Source organism: Sphaeramia orbicularis, chromosome 24 (genome assembly GCF_902148855.1).
Source record: "Sphaeramia orbicularis chromosome 24, fSphaOr1.1, whole genome shotgun sequence".
Lineage (NCBI taxonomy): Eukaryota > Metazoa > Chordata > Actinopteri > Kurtiformes > Apogonidae > Sphaeramia > Sphaeramia orbicularis.
In genome coordinates, this window is record NC_043979.1 from 49,716,412 (window position 1) to 49,735,007 (window position 18,596).

Sequence of the window (18,596 nt, forward strand, 5' to 3'; positions counted from 1 at the left end):
GAGCAGCGGGTGGCAGACGCATGGCAGCCTCTCGCATTTTTTAGCCGCAAGTTGCGGGACTCTGAACGTAAATACAGTGTTTTTGACCGTGAGTTGTTGGCCCTGTTTTTGGCTACACGGCATTTTCGGTTTTTACTGGAGGGTCGTTCTTTTACAGCTTATGTGGACCATAAGCCTCTGACGTTTGCCATGTCTAAAGTATCAGAACCCTGGTCGGCACGTCAACAGCGTCACTTGGCGGCCATTTCTGAGTTCACTACTGACATACGTCATGTCGCCGGGAAGTCCAATTCAGTTGCGGATTGTCTTTCACGCGTGCTGGTTTGCCCCGTGCTCCTCGGGACGGATTTTTCGGCTATGGCCGCCGAGCAGCCTGCTGATCCGGATATCCTTGCTCTTCGCTCCGGCGGTACAGGTTTGAAGTTGGAGACGGTTGTGTTGCAAGAGGGAGGTCCCTCACTCCTGTGTGACATGTCCACAGGACGGCCTCGCCCCGTGGTTCCGGCAGGTTGGCGGCACCGCGTTTTTGACTCTATTCACTCACTTTCACATCCGGGTGTGCGCGCGTCGGTTAAGCTGGTCGGTTCCCGTTTTGTGTGGCCCGGTTTTCGTAAGGATGTTAAGGGGTGGGCAGCTGCTTGTGTTGCTTGCCAGCGGGCCAAGGTGCACCGGCATACCAAAGCCCCTCTTGAACCTTTTCCAATTCCTGCCAGGCGTTTTGACCATGTGCACGTGGATCTGGTTGGGCCCCTGCCACCTTCGAAGGGTTTCACTCATCTGCTCACTATGGTGGATCGGACCACCAGGTGGCCCGAGGTGGTTCCCCTGTCCTCCACTGCGTCCACCGATGTGGTTGGTGCCTTTCTCTCTGCTTGGGTGGCCCGTTTTGGTGTACCGTCAGACGTTACTTCTGACAGGGGCCCTCAGTTTATTTCAGAGCTCTGGTCTGGGATGGCGCATTCCTTGGGGGTACAGGTGCATCGTACTACGGCTTACCACCCTCAGGCTAACGGGTTGTGTGAACGTTTCCATCGTTCGCTCAAGGCAGCTCTGCGCGCTACGCTCGTGGGTGATGGTTGGGTGGATCGTTTGCCGTGGGTCCTGCTTGGGTTGCGCTCGGCTCCCAAGGAGGATCTTGACGCGTCCCCCGCGGAATTGGTATTTGGTCAGTCGCTCCGTGTCCCAGGTGAATTTTTGCTGGAGTCGGCCGCACCGAGTCCCCGTTCTTCAGTGGACCCCTTTTCGTCCGGTGGCGCTTTAGCCCCGGGCCCTATGCACCACTGTTTCCCAGGGTCTTTCGTTCCTACAGCTCTCCTATCTGCACGTTTTGTTTTTGTACGTCACGATGCCCACCGCTCGCCCCTCCAGCCTCCTTATGATGGTCCGTTCCGTGTGCTTGAACGGGATACCAAGGGTTTTGTTTTGGATATGGGTGGGCGCAGAGAGCTTGTATCTGTTGATCGCCTGAAGCCGGCCTATGTTGTGGCGGGCGAACCTGTGTTGCTAGGCCAGGTTCCTCGTCGCGGCCGTCCGCCTTCCAGGCCTCCAGTTTTGCCTCCTAGTACTGATTGTGTTCCTCATCCTGTACTGGACAATGATGTTCCTGCCCATTGTTCTAATGAGCACCTTGTTTTGCAGGTTCCTCACACTGACTTGACGGTGGTTCGGCGCAGTCGCTATGGGAGGCCAATTAAGCCCCCGTTGAGACACTGAGTTGCTGGTTGTGTTCCCTTCTGGGTGTTCGGGGGGGGGCTGTGTGGTGTACAGGATATGGCGTTTCTCTCACCCAGAGGATGTAGTGGCTTGTGGGGCGGGTTTTAGCACCCACAAGGAGTGTTGAAGTTTCCATGATTGTTTTCTGGTGGCTGGAGAGCAATAAAGTTGGCTCGCTAGCAACTGGCTGGTTTCTCCTTTTTCCTCGCCACAATAACAGGAATAATGAAATTATTAAAATGCAACTACAATTACACATAAAGAGTCATGGATTGAATGATTTATGGCAGGAAAATATTATTTGTAGGTTTATATTACAATGTTTTAATTTAGTACCATCAAAATAAATTAGTAAATTACAATCAGTGGATCTATTGATAAAGAAAATAGAAATGAAACAGAAGTAGGAAATAAACACCGTTTTTTTATAAACCTTATAAATGAATGAAATGTCTTATTTAATTAATTTGTTAAGGTTCAATTTGGAAACATTGTGTATTGTTGTTACACAGGTTATTAATACACACTAATATTAATTAACTGATGTTTTTCAGTGGGAGGCGCGTTGGCTCTGACTAATCAGTAACCTATAATAAAGTTATTGATCAGCTGGTGTGGTCAGGAATGTGGCACACGCCCCATAATCATGGAACAACAACCATAAAGGTCAAAGGTCAACACAGTGTACCTGCTGTAGAGCTGTAATGAATGATAACAAAAGGAGTAAAGACCAGGAAAATGACAGGATGTAAAATATAGTCAGTGAAAAGGGTTTAATGTGAACTCTGCTCTTTTTAATATTCAGGATATTTTCACATGATCAAGTTTTGAACAATGTGAAAAATATAAAATGAGGGTTAGTCTTTCTTTTGCTGTGATACTGTTGTGACTGTGAATGTGTTTGTTCAGTTTGTCCAACCCACGGTGCTTTATTTTGGATCAAAACATCTCTGCTTTACTCAGGCAAAACAAGAAAAGTATTTTTAACTGAATATTTACTCATTGTCATTGTCTTCCTTTGAGTGTGGTTAATTAATAAACAGGTTAATCCTGATGTGCAACATTTTTACAGATTTCTACATACTGTCAATAAACTGCTTCAATGCACAGAAGTGCCAACACAAACACAGGTCAACAGTAATTAATCAGGTCAAACATTTATTATTTTATGACTGTAGGTGTGTTTCCACCTTCAGCTTATTCTGCCCGACTCAGTTTTCTCACTAAAACCTTCCAAACTCTGTCATTTGGTCTTAATTACAGAACAGACATAAACCACTGCTCATTATTTTAATCTGAAAGAGCAGAAGGAAATAGAGCCGTGGGTCTGAGCTGATCTGAGGTCAGACATTCAAAGGAGCTGGACATTATCTCGTCACTGCAGCTGCACTGAAATGTCTCACAGACTCCGCCCACATTTTCATACCTATAAATAAAATCATATAGGCGACAGTATGTTCCAGCTCTGGATGAGTCACTGGAGGAGGATGTTCAACATGTCGACAGCTCCTTCCACGTTATTACCCATAATTCATCATCAGTCATCACATCAAAGCACAGGCTGTCGGTTTCAGCGTCTGACTCCTGTGACGCTGCTGTTTCATGATTTATAATTAAAGGTGTGCTTCAGCTCGTGCACCAGGTTATCACTGCTGAAGTTATGTTTCACCCTGATAGAAAATAGATGTTTGGTCTGAGTTAGAATGCACCAGATTCTGTGGCTCAAATAAACACCCGCACACACACACACACACACACACACACACACACACGCGCACACACACACACACACACACACACCGACAGCTTCATGATGTGTTTACTGAACCAGTGGTTCTCAACTGGTGGGTTGTGACCCAAAAGTGGGTCTCAAACCTGTTTTCAGTGGGTTGTGGGCCTTTGTCAGGGTAAATAATACTGTTAATAAACCAATCCTGTGTTTTATTTTTGATGGAGCTGAGCCCTACCATTCACACTCCCCAACAGTAGGGGGTGGTAAGGCGCTGTAATGATAATTAACACCAGACATTTCACAGAATAAAAGACCCAAAAGTGTCTATTCATGTCATGTTTAAACTCAGGTCTAGGGCTGTGTATCGGCAAGAATCTGGTGATACGATATAAATCACAATACTAAGATCACGATGCAATATATCACGATATATCATGATACTGTTAAAAAGGCAATTTGTTGTTTGTTTCTTTTTCTTAAATGATTATTTCCTGGAAGAACTCAATTCCACCATAAATCTGTACAAATCCTAAACACATTTGTATTTGATCCCAACAGGATCTAATGTTCTGTCACCAAATGTTCAAACTGTGTTCAAACTGAAATTCTGTTTTACAGACATTCCAGTTTCAGATCCTGTTCAAATGTTCAGATTCTATTAGTTCACAACTAACATCAGAACAGGATTTGAGTTCAATCCAACAAAGGAACTCCCATCTGCCTCTCAGACAGAAAAAAGTGCTTTTAGGAGGATTCAAATAACCATTATTGAATAAAACAGTGTTAAATAATAATAAATAAGATAGAAACAATAAAGTAAAACAAAAAACTAAAAATAAACCTCCTCCATATCTGCATTTGAATAAATACCTAAAAATATTGATACAGTACTTTGTAATATTGATACAGTATTGCGAAATGACATATCGCAATATATTGCAGAACAGATATTGTCTAACAGCCCTACTCAGGTCTGACACCAACTCCATCAGATCTGGACTGAAACCTCAGTGGGTTGAATTCTTCAGTAAGTGACTGAATGAACTTTTATTTTTTAACTGAGTTCACTGTTTAGTTTGGGTTCAAATGTTCCTAATTTAGTGTCAAAGGGAATATTTACATCTGTATGGTCTCCACCTGCTGGTCAGTTTGGTTTATCATTGAACTGCTCTGTGTTTTCAGACTGGAATATTCTGGATTATATCAGGTTCTAAACACAACATCTCTTTATTGAATACATCTGTGAAGTTTAACTGTCATTAATGTGGGTCTTGGTTTGTCATTGAGGGGTGATAGTGCCCCCCCCCGTGCTGGACGCTCACTGCTGTGTTGTGCTACCGTTTCCTGTCAGCAGGCGGCGCCGTGACTCACTGCAGACATGGACACCACCACGTCCATCAAGATGACCACCCTGGCCATCCAGAACCTGTTCAGCTATGTGGAGGAGGAGAACCTGGCGGCGCTCAAAGCCCACCTGGACCGGTTCAAGGAGGTGGACGGACGCAGCGACGTACGTCCACTGACCCCACACAACAGAATATATTGATTAGATTATTATATTATTATTGCCCTGCCCCTCAAAGGGGAGGCAAGGGCTATTGGTTTTGGTTCGGTTTGTTTGTTTATTTGTTTATTTACACTTTAGCAGTATTTTATTCAACTATTAGTTGAATTAATATCTGATTGGGTTTACAGATTATCAGTGACCCAGAATAGATGTGATTACATTTTGGGAAAAGTAGGTCAAAGTTAAATTTTTTAATGAATTTTTACAATCTTTGTATTTTTTTCTCCATCTTCTTATAATGGATGAAATGTGTCTATGCTGACATTAGCACACCCATGGACACGATGACATCAGCTGGATCAATGCCAAAATAAGATACAGTACATGCGAGGGGTGGGGCTTGTGTCTGGAACCACTTTTTATAAATAAATAAATAAATAGATAGATAGATAGATAGATAGAATGTCATTCACCCTTTCTATACACATATTGTCTATAACCAGATTTAGTTTCCTCTTTCCAAAAAGTATAATCTTTGTTTTATTTAGATTTAGTGACAGTTTATTTCTGTTAAACCGTTGTTTTGACTCATTTCTGATGCGATCACCTCCAAAAGCTGCAGCAAATTCTCACCAGAACAAAACATACTAGTGTTATCAGCAAACAGAATGAATTTGATCATGTTTGATAGTTTACATATATCACTGATGTGTAAAATAAATTGTTTCAAACCCAAAACTGATCCCTGAGGAACACCAAATATTATATTATATTATACTGTATGTACAAATTGCAGCCTGTTTCCTAAGTCGGTCTTGACCCAGTTCAGTCCCAGTCCTGCTTAAGGGAATCACTTCTGCTATTTTCATTTGATTTGGAGATTTATCCGTTTGAAATGATGAGATGTGATCAGATGTGACTTAGTGGTTTTATAATTTCCTCAGTAACCTTCTTCACTATGGACGTTTCACTCTGTTTGTTTGTTTGTTGACAGAATGGTCAGACGCCTCTGATGCTGGCGGCGGAACAGGGCAGTTTGGAGATCGTCCAGGAGCTCATCAGGAGAGGAGCCAACGTCAACCTGGATGACGTGGTGAGGAACACGAACGCACCAACAGACAGTGAACGCACCACCACAGCCTTTACCTCTGTCCATATGTGTGTTTGTTCTGGGCTAAGACGTCGGCTCCGGCAGGTTTCCTCTGATAATTAAAGGCCTTGTCACCTCAGAGCTCTGTTGCTAGGTGACAGGCGCCCAGCGAGGTGATGCTGGAGCTGCTGTTTCCATGGTAACGCCTATGTCTCTGTGTCATCAGGACTGCTGGTCGGCTCTGATCTCGGCGGCTAAAGAAGGTCACGTGGATGTGGTGAAGGAGCTGCTGGAGAACAGCGCCTACATTGAACACAGAGACATGGTAGGACACACACGGGACCATGGGAAATGTAGTGTGTGAAGGAGGAGCGTTTGAAACAACTGATACTTAAGGGTTTGGTGAGAATACGACGTCAGATTTTGGAGGAGAAGACATAAAAAAGAGATATATATATATATATATATATATATATATATATATATATATATATATTTTTTTTTTTTTTTTTTTTTTTTTTTTTTTTAATTTGTGGATTTTCAACAGCATAACATGGATGCATCATACAATCTGTACATTTCTACTGTCTTTTTAAACACAAGTCCCCACCCCCAACAGAAATATAAACATAAACATGTAAATATTCCTACCAAAAGTGTGTGCGGTTGTGTGGAATGTGCGGTTTTTATTTTTATTTTATTTTATTGTATTTCTGTTTTTATTTTTTAGTTTATTGTATTTCAAATTTCATCTTATTTCTTGCACTTCAAAAATTCTATGCATAATCAAACATTTTAATGTGCGCTGCTTTTATTTTTATTTTTATTTTATTGTATTTCTCATCTTATTTTTTGCACTTCAAAAATTCTATGCATAATCAAATATTTTAATGTGCGTTGTTTTTATATTTATTTTTATTTTATTGTATTTCTCTCAAATTTCATCTTCTCTTGATGTATAATCAAATCTTAATGTATTTTAATATTGTATTTTTTCAATCAATGTGAAGCACTTTGGGCTACAATTTCTGTATGAAAGGTGCTATACAAATAAAGTTTATTATTATTATTATTATTATTATTATTATTATTATTAAAAGACATCAGGATTCTGAACAGGAGGCATAAAGCATTCATACAAAGTCTAGATGTGAAAACATAGCAAAAGTAAAAATGAATACATAAAATAAGATTGAATAGATAACAATTACATATATATATATATATATATATATATATATAAAAAAGACAAAAATAAAATATGTACCATACCTACAGTTATCCAGGTGATTTGGTGGTAAAGTCATGATATATTGCTCAATCTATAAGTTTCTGTGAATTTAAAAGAGAGAATTTAATCATTATAAAAATATTCAAATGTATTTTTACTTTGGTGAGTTAAAGATGCAGTTTTTATCAATAAATAAATGATTAAATTATTAATTAAAGCACAATTTCAACAGATGAGATGCAGATTCTCCTGTTTAACAGTTGACGTTTAAAATATATTTTATCTATAATAGTGTATTTTCCCAGGTGTATTTAACAGATTTAGGGACTAACCTGATCATCTGTAGCTCAGCTGAAGAGGATCTGAAGTGTCACCTGCATTAACAACACTATTACTGTTACTGGATGAAATATTCCAGGTTTTATTTCTAGACTTAAACCTCTGATAAGTCCAAATCTGAGGTTTCAGAGGTTTCAGCTGTGATCTTTTATCCGATCTTATCCATCAACCTTATTCTTTATCAGTTCTATTCTTTGTTATTTTGTTATAGATATATCTGAATTCTAAAACCGAAAATTATTTGATTTTAAAAAATAATTTTAATGATGAAAATAATTAAATAAAATGATTGTAGTATCTTAGATTGTCATAATCCCTTAAACAGGAGGAGGAAGACCACATGCTTTTGTGACTTATCCATGTCAGAGGTAAACGTACGCTTTGTGTTTGTGTCTGAACGCCTCAGGGCGGTTGGACGGCGCTCACCTGGGCGTCCTACAAAGGTCGTGTGGAGGTCACCGAGCTGCTGCTGGAGCACGGAGCCAACCCCAACACGACAGGACAGGTAACACACACAGACCACGACGCCCCCCCCCCCCCCCCCCCACACACACACACACACACACACACAGACCACGCCTATATACGCACACACACACACACACAGACCACACACACAGACCACGCCTATACACGCACACACACACACAGACCACGCCTATATACGCACACACAGACCACACACACGCACGCACACACACACACAGACCACGCCTATACACACACACGCGCACACACAGACCACACAACCACACACACACACACACACGCACACACACACACACACACACAGACCACGCCTATATACGCACACACACACACACACAGACCACACACACAGACCACGCCTATACACGCACACACACACACAGACCACGCCTATATACGCACACACAGACCACACACACGCACGCACACACACACACAGACCACGCCTATACACACACACGCGCACACACAGACCACACAACCACACACACACACACACACGCACACACACACACACACACACACACAGAGCACGCCTATACACACACACGCACACACACTTACAGACCACGCCCATACACACACACACCTACACCTGTAGACCACACACACACACACACACACCTGCAGACCACACACACACACACACACACCTGCAGACCACGCGCCCCACCCCCAGACACACACACACACACAGACCACGCCTATATACGCACACACACACACACGGACCACGCCTATATACGCACACACACACACACACGGACCACGCCTATATACGCACACACACACAGACCACGCCTATATACGCACACACACACACAGACCACACACATGCACGCACACACACACACACACAGACCACGCCTATACACACACACGCGCACACACACACAGACCACACACACACACACGCACGCACGCACACACACACACAGAGCACGCCTATACACACACACGCGCACACACTTACAGACCACGCCCATACACACACACCTACACCTGTAGACCACACACACACACACACCTACACCTGTAGACCACACACACACACACACACACACACACCTGCAGACCACGCGCCCCACCCCCAGACACACACACCTGCAGACCACGCCCACACACACACACCTGCAGACCACGCCCACCCCTGGCCTGGGTCGGCGCCGCTCACCCTCCTCCTCTGGACTCTGCAGCAGTACAGTGTGTACCCCATCATCTGGGCGGCGGGACGAGGACACGCCGACATCGTCAAACTGCTGCTGGAGAACGGAGCCAAAGTCAACTGTTCAGACAAGGTGAGGAGCAGTCCAACACCAGGAAACAACAACCACCACATGATGTATGCGTTTATATATACTGTCACGGAAAAAAATATTAGACCACCCCTTGTTTTCTTCAGTTTCTTGTTCATTTTAATTCCTGGTCCAACTAAAGGTCCATTTATTTGGACTAATGTAATGAGAACAACTACAACAGCTCACAGTAGTTTAATTTAACAGCTGATATCTGTCCATTGAACATGTTTTCTGGATAAAAACCCAAATCCCTTCAGTTCTTCCATCAGCATCTGTGTCATTGTACTGACAAAAACAGCGCATTGATTCATTCCATGTTTTCTGTTCTGTCTGTTTTAGTCACATGACACACACAGGAGTTAGGACTGGATTACAGAACCAGTGTTTTTGAGGATTTTTGGATGGAATAATAATTTTTTCCACAACTGTATGTATAACAGATATTGGTTCTTCTCTGAAGCTGGTCCTAAAAACAGGACAGAGGGGCTAAACATTCAACCCAGATGTAGACTAATGTTCTGAAGCAGGTTTGGAAGACCTTTGGGTCTATTTTAAGAATAAATATTTACTGAGATAAAACAGAAACGTTTTCAGATAAAACATGTTTTTTTTATACTCATACATAAATCCGCATATAACACGGACACCAGGTTTCTATAATGAACTCCTCCGTCTTTTTCTTTTACATTTTTTTCCAATCCCCACACTATTACACAAGACAAATCCACAGACAACTCAGTGATATCAGAGTTTTCCCTGAAATTAGGACTAGTCAGTATTCCAGCAGTGCACCGATGATTCTGCAGCAATGATTACCCCGACAGAACCAAGGGATAAGGACACAAAAAATTACACACCACTATTTTTTTTATTATCTTTTTAGTCTCTCACAGGTACATTTTGGGAATCGAAGTAAATATTCAAGGCAGAGTGTTTCACAAAAATGACCGTGGTTGGAAAATCACTGGTGATTTATGCACTGCAAAAATCTAACTGTTACCATGTGTATTTGTCTCATTTCTGTTCCAAATATCTCATCACACTTAAAATCAGACAGAATCACCTACAGAGGAACTTTTCAGTGAGATATAAGAACTGATTTACAGTCAATAGATCTGGAAAATCTAATTTACAATAATCTGAACAAGATCATTTACACTTGTTCCATTGGCAGATTTTTTTTTTTTTGCAGAATTCAAGGTTTTTTGGTTAATTCGAGATGTTTTTCTTGCTTAATTCAAGATTTATTTTTTGCTTAATTCAAGCTTTTTTTGCTTAATTCAAGAATAGTTTTTGCTTAGTTCAAGATTTGTTTTTTGCTTAATTCAAGATTATTATTTTTTCATTTTTAAGATTTTTTTTTTTGGAATTTAAGATTTATTTATTTTTTTTCAAGGTTCAAGGTTACTTTATTTGTACCTGTAGTTAGATTTGTTTTGCAGTCTAGGTGAATGCTTTGATATTACAACAAGACATACATTTTTTTGCTTAATTCAAGACTTTTTTCGCTTAATTCGAGCAAAAAAAAAAAATCTACCAACGGAACAAGTGAAAATGATCATGGTCAGATTAGTGTAAATCAGATTTTCCAGATCTGTTGTCTATAAATCGGTTCTTGTATCACACTGAAAAGTTCCTCTGTAGGTGATTCTGTCTGATTTTAAGTGTGATCAGGTATTTGGACTAGAAATGAGACAAATACACATGGTCAGATTTAGATTTTTTCTAGTGTGTGTGTTTCAATGTTCAGGTTCTGTATGCAACACCAGTGGACACGATGGGTTCCACCCCAGACCTGGAATGAGACAGAGTGAGGCCAAACCCACATGTGTGCATTAGAAAAACCACTAGGATCCACACATTGAACACAGTGTCTGCATTTAGAGTCTATAGAAGAGCATTTGCTCACGTTTACACATCTGATGCACCGACACCTAGGGAGATTTAATGTCCATATTTGGGTCCTATTTTTGGACCCAGTATTTGATAATAAATTCATTAATTATGGGATGGATCAGAGCAGGTGTATGATTTTTTGTGCATTTCTCTGAGGTCATCATTAGGCCCATCCTGGGGGTAAATATGTCGACATTTACCTTTTATTATTGGGTCTAAACAGATGGAAAATGAACCCAGTTTGATGGACAGAGCCGTAGAACAGGTGTGTTGTAACTGTGCGTGACCCCTTTAACTGTGTGGTCCCATGTGTGTTCCAGTATGGGACCACCCCCCTGATCTGGGCCGCCCGCAAAGGACACTTCGATTGCGTGATGCACCTGTTGGAGAAAGGCGCCGACGTGGACCAGGAGGGGGCGGTACGTGGCCCGCTTTATTCCAACTACGGTAACGCTGTGGTGCTAGGTCGACCTCTGACCCGGTTCTGATCCGCTCCGCAGAACTCTATGACGGCGCTGATCGTAGCGGTGAAGGGCGGATACACCGAGGTGGTGAAGGAGCTGCTGAAGAGGAACCCCAACGTCAACATGACCGACAAAGACGGAAACACAGCGCTCATGATCGCCGCCAAGGAGGGGTACACCGAGATCGTCCAGGACCTGCTGGACGCTGGGACCTACGTCAACATCCCAGACCGGGTCAGTCCTCCTGCTTTAACCCTTTTAAGATGGCTGTGTCACCGGCGCCACATTTTACATGCACCGTCATTCAAATGACCCTAACTCCTGAACCGTTGTCGCTACTGACTAAATCCAAATATCATCTTTTATCTCAGGTTGGGTTCTTTCTATTGGTCTAGAACACATTAGGGCAGAGGTCTGCATTGGCTGAGGGGGAGGGGTGGAAGTGGGCCGAGCATTGGCTGAGGGGGAGGGGTTTGGAAAAGTTTAAATGGTGTTTTAGTAGGGCTGTTAGAAAATATCGGTTCTGCAATATGTCATAATATTTCATTTCACAATACTGTATCGATATTAAAAAGTACTGTATCGATATTTTTAGGTATTTATTCAAATGCAGATATTGTGGAGATTCATTTTTGTTTTGCTTTTCTTTATTGTATATGTCTTATTTATTATTATTTAACACTGTTTTATCAAATAATGGTTGTTTGAATTATCCTAAAAGCACTTTTTACTGTCTGAGAGGCAGATGGGAGTTCCTTTGGAAACTAGGAGACTTAGAAACATATTGTGATATAACATTAGATCCTGTTCTGATCAAATAAAAATGTGTTTAGTATTTGTACATATTTCTGGTGTAATTCAATTCTTCCAGGAAATAATCTTTAAAAAAAAAGATAAACAAACTAAAAATTGCCTTTTTAGCAGTATCATGATATATCGTGATACACCGTACCATGATCCCAGTATTGTGATTTGTATCGTATCGCCAGATTCTTGCCGATACACAGCCCTATGTTTCAGTGTTGAATTCTTGTAAATAATTGTATATAATAGTGACAGTGCTGTTTTGGAGTGTTCTACTGGTGTGTTTGGACGTGTTTTTATCAAGTTTCACTGTTTTTATCTACATTTTTTTGTATCTGATGTTTTTGTCAGTGAAATTAGGGGCTCTGTCTACAACTAGACACAAAGTGAACCCAGACTATCAACTGGATCCAAATGACACCAAAGAACCAAAAAGAACAAGAAGAACATGGACACACAATGATCTGTTTGAACACATGGAAAATAGATGAACGTTTATTTTATAAACTCATAAAGTTTAGTTATGAACACTTACAGTTGTTTTTTTTAAAATTAGAAACATGATAAAAATGTAAGTCTGTTTTTTTTTTTTTTTTTTTACTATAACACACTGTTTTAACCTCCTAAGACCCAGGACATGTCAGCAAAGTACAAGCTTTTTTGTTTTTTATTAAGTAAGTGCCTATATTGGAAACATCATGATGCAACAATTTTTTCAGATGCAGTTTTAAAAATTTTTATTGAATGTTCTTTGTGGTGGACAGTTTTCTTTTCTTTTTTTGTATAAAGCTGTGAAACTCTTGTCCACAAATATGAACAGTGGATCTCAGGAGGTTAAGCATTTATTACGTATAATAATGGTAATTAATGGATATTGAAAGATAAGTTCTTAATTGAATATAGGTGCAAAAGAATTAGCAAAAGGACATTTTCTGACATTTTTATTATAAAAACAACATGAATATATTTAGGCCTGTTCTAATGGTTGTCCTTATGGGGTTCATGAGGTTAAACCTCACTGTGCTGGACAGTGAGCTCCAGTTTGACATGTTTTTATCAGTAAACCTGCATTCAGTCTTATCTGGAAACATGACTCTTCTACTGTAATGAAGTGAACTGATCTATGTTTCAGAGCGGTGATACAGTGCTGATCGGAGCGGTGAGGGGGGGTCACGTGGAGATCGTCAGAGCTTTGCTCCATAAGTACGCCGACATCGACATCAGAGGACAGGTAAGAACTGTTTACATCCACACGGCTCAGTAGATCGTGCTATGAAAAAGTGCATTTTCTTAGACAAATGGAGTGACTGATTACATGTTCGTGTCCAGACATCTGCTACATGTTTTTTGAAATTAAGTATATTTTGTCATTAGTTTACGACAGCTGAAGTTTGTGACACAGTTCTGTTACTTGGCGTGTTTAAATATGACTGAAAATGATAAAAATGTGATAAAATGAGCAAAAAATGTACTAAAATAAATTAAAGAAAAAACAAGCAACAAAATGAACAAAAATAGAAAAAATAATGAATAAAATGAACCAAAGTTAATAGTAAATCAACAAAATAATAAGTAAGATGAACAAAATGAGGAACAAACTGAAGTAATTTAAAGAAAAAATAAAAAAAGGGCAACAAATGAACAAAAAACAGTAAAATAATAAATGAAATTAACAAAATGAACAATGAAATGAAACTGTACAAAATAAAATAAATTAAAAAATGTAAACATTGATTCACTAGGACAGGTGAGAACTTTGGACAAACTGACAGCTCAGTAGAAACTCCACTGTTTAATCTGATTATTACAGCAGTGTGTGTGTGTGTTTGTGTGTGTGTGTTTTCCAGGAGAGTAAAACTGCTCTGTACTGGGCTGTGGAAAAAGGAAACGCCACCATGGTCAGAGACATCCTGCAGTGTAACCCCGACACCGAGACCTGCACCAAGGTGAGACCTGACCCCGCCCTCTGACCCCGCCCCTCACCTGCTTCTTCTCTCACCTGCTGTGTTTCCTGTTTCAGGATGGAGAGACGCCCCTGATCAAAGCCACCAAGATGAGGAACATTGAAATCGTGGAGCTGCTGTTGGATAAAGGCGCCAAAGTGTCGGCTGTGGATAAAGTAACGCTCCCTTCAAAATAAAAGCCTCTTAGTAGAGAAGCCTCACTGTGTTTCTTCTCACTGGGTCGATTTCCTTGTTTTCCAGAGAGGAGACACGCCTCTGCACATCGCCATCCGTGGGCGGAGCCGCCGTTTGGCCGAACTCCTCCTCCGAAACCCTAAAGACGGGCGCCTTCTGTACCGACCGAACAAGGGTGGAGAAACGCCGTACAACATCGACTGCAGCCACCAAAAGAGCATTTTGACGCAGATCTTTGGAGCGCGTAGGTTCTGCAGCTCCTCACAGTCCATTTACCCACGTAGAAACACAGGACATGCCCCCTACAAACACTGAACATGATGTTGTTGTTTTTTTAAGAATATATTTATTGAATATTCATTTTTCAAAACAACACAAAACAAAACAGCTCAGCCCCACAGTCAAAACAAAAATAGAGATTTACAATCAGTATAGAGACAGATTCCCATCACATTCATATCTATGTAATATGATAAAAAGTCCATTTAAGAGCAGATGAAAGCTCCAGACAGAATTGAGGACACATTTCCTTCAGTATAGTCCAAGAAGGGTTTCCAAATTAGGGTTGTGTATCAGCAAGAATCTGACGATATGACACAAATCACAATACTAGGATCACGATATGACATATCATGATACTGTTAAAAAGGACATTTTTTGTTTGTTTCTTTTTTTAATGATTATTTCTTGGAACAATTGAATTACACCAGAAATCTGCAAAAATACTAAACACATTTTTATTTGATCCCAACAGGATCTAATGTTACATCACAAAATGTCCCTGTAATAATAGTTTTTGATTTGATTTAGTGATTTATTCCGAGCATGCAATGAAATTTAACATATATCCAAACAAGCAAAACATGCATAATAATACAAAAATCAACAATCCTAACAATCTTAGACAGAAGAACAGCACAATAGTTCCATTTACATGCCCCAAAAGGGTTTCAGATTACAGGTGTCTGTGTGTAGTGATGTAACGTATGCCCCGCCTCCTGCAGGTCACCTGTCGCCCACTGAGTCAGATGGAGACATGTTGGGTTACGACCTGTACAGCTCAGCGCTGGCAGACATCCTGAGTGAACCCACCATGCAGCCGCCGATCTGCGTGGGTCTGTACGCTCAGTGGGGCAGCGGCAAGTCGTTTCTACTGAAGAAACTGGAGGGTGAGTGGAGACAACTCCCACAAACACACAGGAACTGTCAGCTTTATGGGCTTCAACACTTTAGTTCACACTTTGATCCCCACATTTTAACACTAATAACTGTCCTTATGTTCCCAAAGTGTCCTCTTAACATCCACACTGACTCCAACTGGACTAACCGACTCCTCCTCTTCCTCCTCAGATGAGATGAAGACCTTTGCCGGGCAGCAGATCGAGCCCTTGTTTCAGTTTTCGTGGCTTGTCGTGTTTCTGTCTCTGTTGCTTTGTGGCTCTGTTGCCGTCGTCCTCGGCTTCACTGTTGACCCCAAACTGGCCATGGCGGTGTCGCTCAGCCTGCTGGCGCTGCTCTACCTGTTCTTTGGTAAGAAATGTACCCTGTGTTCTGTCCCTGTGTGGTGCTTAAATATAGGGTTATTGTTTGGAGAGGTGTTTAAATAAAGGGTTATTGTTTGTAGAGGTGGTTAAATGAAGTTTTATTGTTTGTAGTGGTGTGTAAATAAAGTCTTATTGTTCATAGTGGTGTTTAAATAAAGTTTTTTGTCTGTAGTGGCGTTTAAATAAAGGTTTTTGTTCATAGTGGTGTTTAAATAAAGTCTTATTGTTCATAGTGGGTTTTAAATAAAGTCTTTTTGTTCATAGTGGTGTCTAAGTAAAGTGTTATTGTTTGTAGTAGTGTTTAAATAAAGTTTTTTTGTTCATAGTGGTGTTTAAATAAAGTTTTATTGTTTGTAGTGGTGTTTAAATAAAGTCTTATTGTTTGTAGTGTTAAAGTCTGTCTGTTCATAGTGGTGTTTAAATAAAGTTTTTTATTCGCAGTGGTGTTTGAATCAAGTTTGTGTCTTGGTAGTGGTGTTTTAAATAAAGTTTCTGTCTTAGTGGTGGTGTGTTAAATAAAGTTTTGTCTTGGTAGTGGTGTTTAAAGTTTTTGTCTTGGTAGTGGTGTTTAAATCAAGTTTTTTGTCTTGGTAGTGGTGTTTAAAGTTTTTGTCCTCGCAATGGTGTTTAAATCAAGTTTTTGTCTTGGTAGTGGTGTTTAAATAAAGTTTTTTGTCTTCGCAGTGGTGTTTTAAATCAAGTTTTTGTCTTGGTAGTGGTGTTTAAATCAAGTTTTTGTCTTGGTAGTGGTGTTTAAATCAAGTTTTTGTCTTGGTAGTGGTGTTTTAAATCAAGTTTTTGTCTTGGTAGTGGTGTTTAAATCAAGTTTTTGTCTTCACAGTGGTGTTTTAAATCAAGTTTTTGTCTTGGTAGTGGTGTTTAAATCAAGTTTTTGTCTTGGTAGTGGTGTTTAAATAAAGTTTTTTGTCTTCACAGTGGTGTTTTAAATCAAGTTTTTGTCTTGGTAGTGGTGTTTAAATCAAGTTTTTGTCTTGGTAGTGGTGTTTAAATCAAGTTTTTGTCTTGGTAGTGGTGTTTAAATAAAGTTTTTGTCTTCACAGTGGTGTTTTAAATCAAGTTTTTGTCTTGGTAGTGGTGGTGTACTTCGGCGGGCGGAGGGAGGGTGACAGCTGGAACTGGGCGTGGCTGCTCAGTACCCGTCTGGCGCGTCACATCGGGTATCTGGAGCTGCTGCTGAAGCTGATGTTCGTCAACCCTCCGGAGCTGCCGGAGCAGAGCACCAGAGCACTTCCTGTCAGGTGACACGTCACGTCATACCCATAACACTAAACACATACCAGGGCCAGAACTTTACTGGATCTACTTTCTCTGAAAACTGACGTGAAAACTATGAAACCTTAACAAAGAGCTTAACCTTTAATCTGGTGGTTCTTTACTGTGGAAGGACGCAATAATGAAGAAGTAGGAGTGGCCTGTGTCTCTGATGTCACTGTGATGTCATCGCGTCTCCCTCAGGTTCCTGTTCACAGATTATAACCGTCTGTCCAGCGTTGGAGGAGAGACGTCCATGGCCGAGATGATCGCCACGCTGTCGGACGCCTGTGAGAGAGAGTTTGGATTCCTGGCAACGCGTCTGTTCAGAGTGTTTAAGACGGAGGAGACACAGGGTACACAAACACACATGAATACACACCTGAACACACACACGAATACACACATGAACACACACTTGAAGTCACATATGAACACCTACATGAACACACACTTGCCCCCCCCCCCCAGGTGTCTCTGCTCATGTCTCCCTGTCTCTCTTCCAGGTAAGAGGAAGTGGAAGAAGACGTGCTGCGTGCCGTCCTTCATCCTGTTCGTCCTGGTCCTGGCGTGTCTGCTGACCGGCATGGCGCTGCTGGCCGTCTTCAAGGTGGACTCGGAGAACCGCACGGTGAACGCCGTCCTGATCGCCATCGGCAGCGTGGTGTGCCTGGCTCTGCTGCTCAACTGCAGGACGTGGTGGCAGGTGACCGACTCAGTGCTGAACTCCCAGAGGAAGAGGCTCCACAGCGCTGCCAACAGGATGCACAAGTTGAAGAGCGAGGGCTTCATGAAGGTCAGGGTCAGGGTGGGATCGGTCTGCTCCAATGTGCTGCTTTTGTGTCGGTTCATTCAACGCCTTCAACTCTTGCTGAACTTGAGCCCGGAATGCACTTTAAATTGGCACTTTACTGCTGTGCACTTTAGAAATAAAACTTTTTAGTTATTCATGAGTAATTTTTAGGGGGGGTGTTATTGTTATTGCTATTTTATATCAGTATTTTGTTATTTTATTATTTTATCAGTAATTTATACTATTTAGTAAATGCTGCTGACAGTCAGGGACCTGAGTACAATAT

The 18,596-nt window shown here is 41.2% G+C and overlaps 1 protein-coding gene across 6 annotated transcripts in view; it reads left to right on the forward strand.

Annotated features, from left to right (window-relative positions):
• Positions 1-18,596, forward strand: part of kidins220b (kinase D-interacting substrate 220b) — a 38,484-nt gene that overhangs the window by 3,099 nt on the left and 16,789 nt on the right. For 4 of the 6 annotated variants that reach the window (XM_030128590.1, XM_030128591.1, XM_030128592.1 and 1 more), the window contains exons 1-16: positions 4,824-4,955; positions 5,947-6,045; positions 6,269-6,367; positions 8,019-8,117; positions 9,298-9,399; positions 11,616-11,714; positions 11,796-11,993; positions 13,696-13,794; positions 14,411-14,509; positions 14,584-14,682; positions 14,768-14,945; positions 15,706-15,870; positions 16,052-16,231; positions 17,339-17,504; positions 17,722-17,873; positions 18,024-18,313. In XM_030128590.1, the coding sequence (XP_029984450.1) occupies positions 4,824-4,955; positions 5,947-6,045; positions 6,269-6,367; positions 8,019-8,117; positions 9,298-9,399; positions 11,616-11,714; positions 11,796-11,993; positions 13,696-13,794; positions 14,411-14,509; positions 14,584-14,682; positions 14,768-14,945; positions 15,706-15,870; positions 16,052-16,231; positions 17,339-17,504; positions 17,722-17,873; positions 18,024-18,313 (2,256 nt within the window). Of the gene's footprint in view, positions 1-4,796; positions 4,956-5,946; positions 6,046-6,268; positions 6,368-8,018; positions 8,118-9,297; positions 9,400-11,615; positions 11,715-11,795; positions 11,994-13,695; positions 13,795-14,410; positions 14,510-14,583; positions 14,683-14,767; positions 14,946-15,705; positions 15,871-16,051; positions 16,232-17,338; positions 17,505-17,721; positions 17,874-18,023; positions 18,314-18,596 lie in introns of those variants that run through there. The other 2 variants (XM_030128589.1, XM_030128587.1) reach the window with 2 other exon arrangements.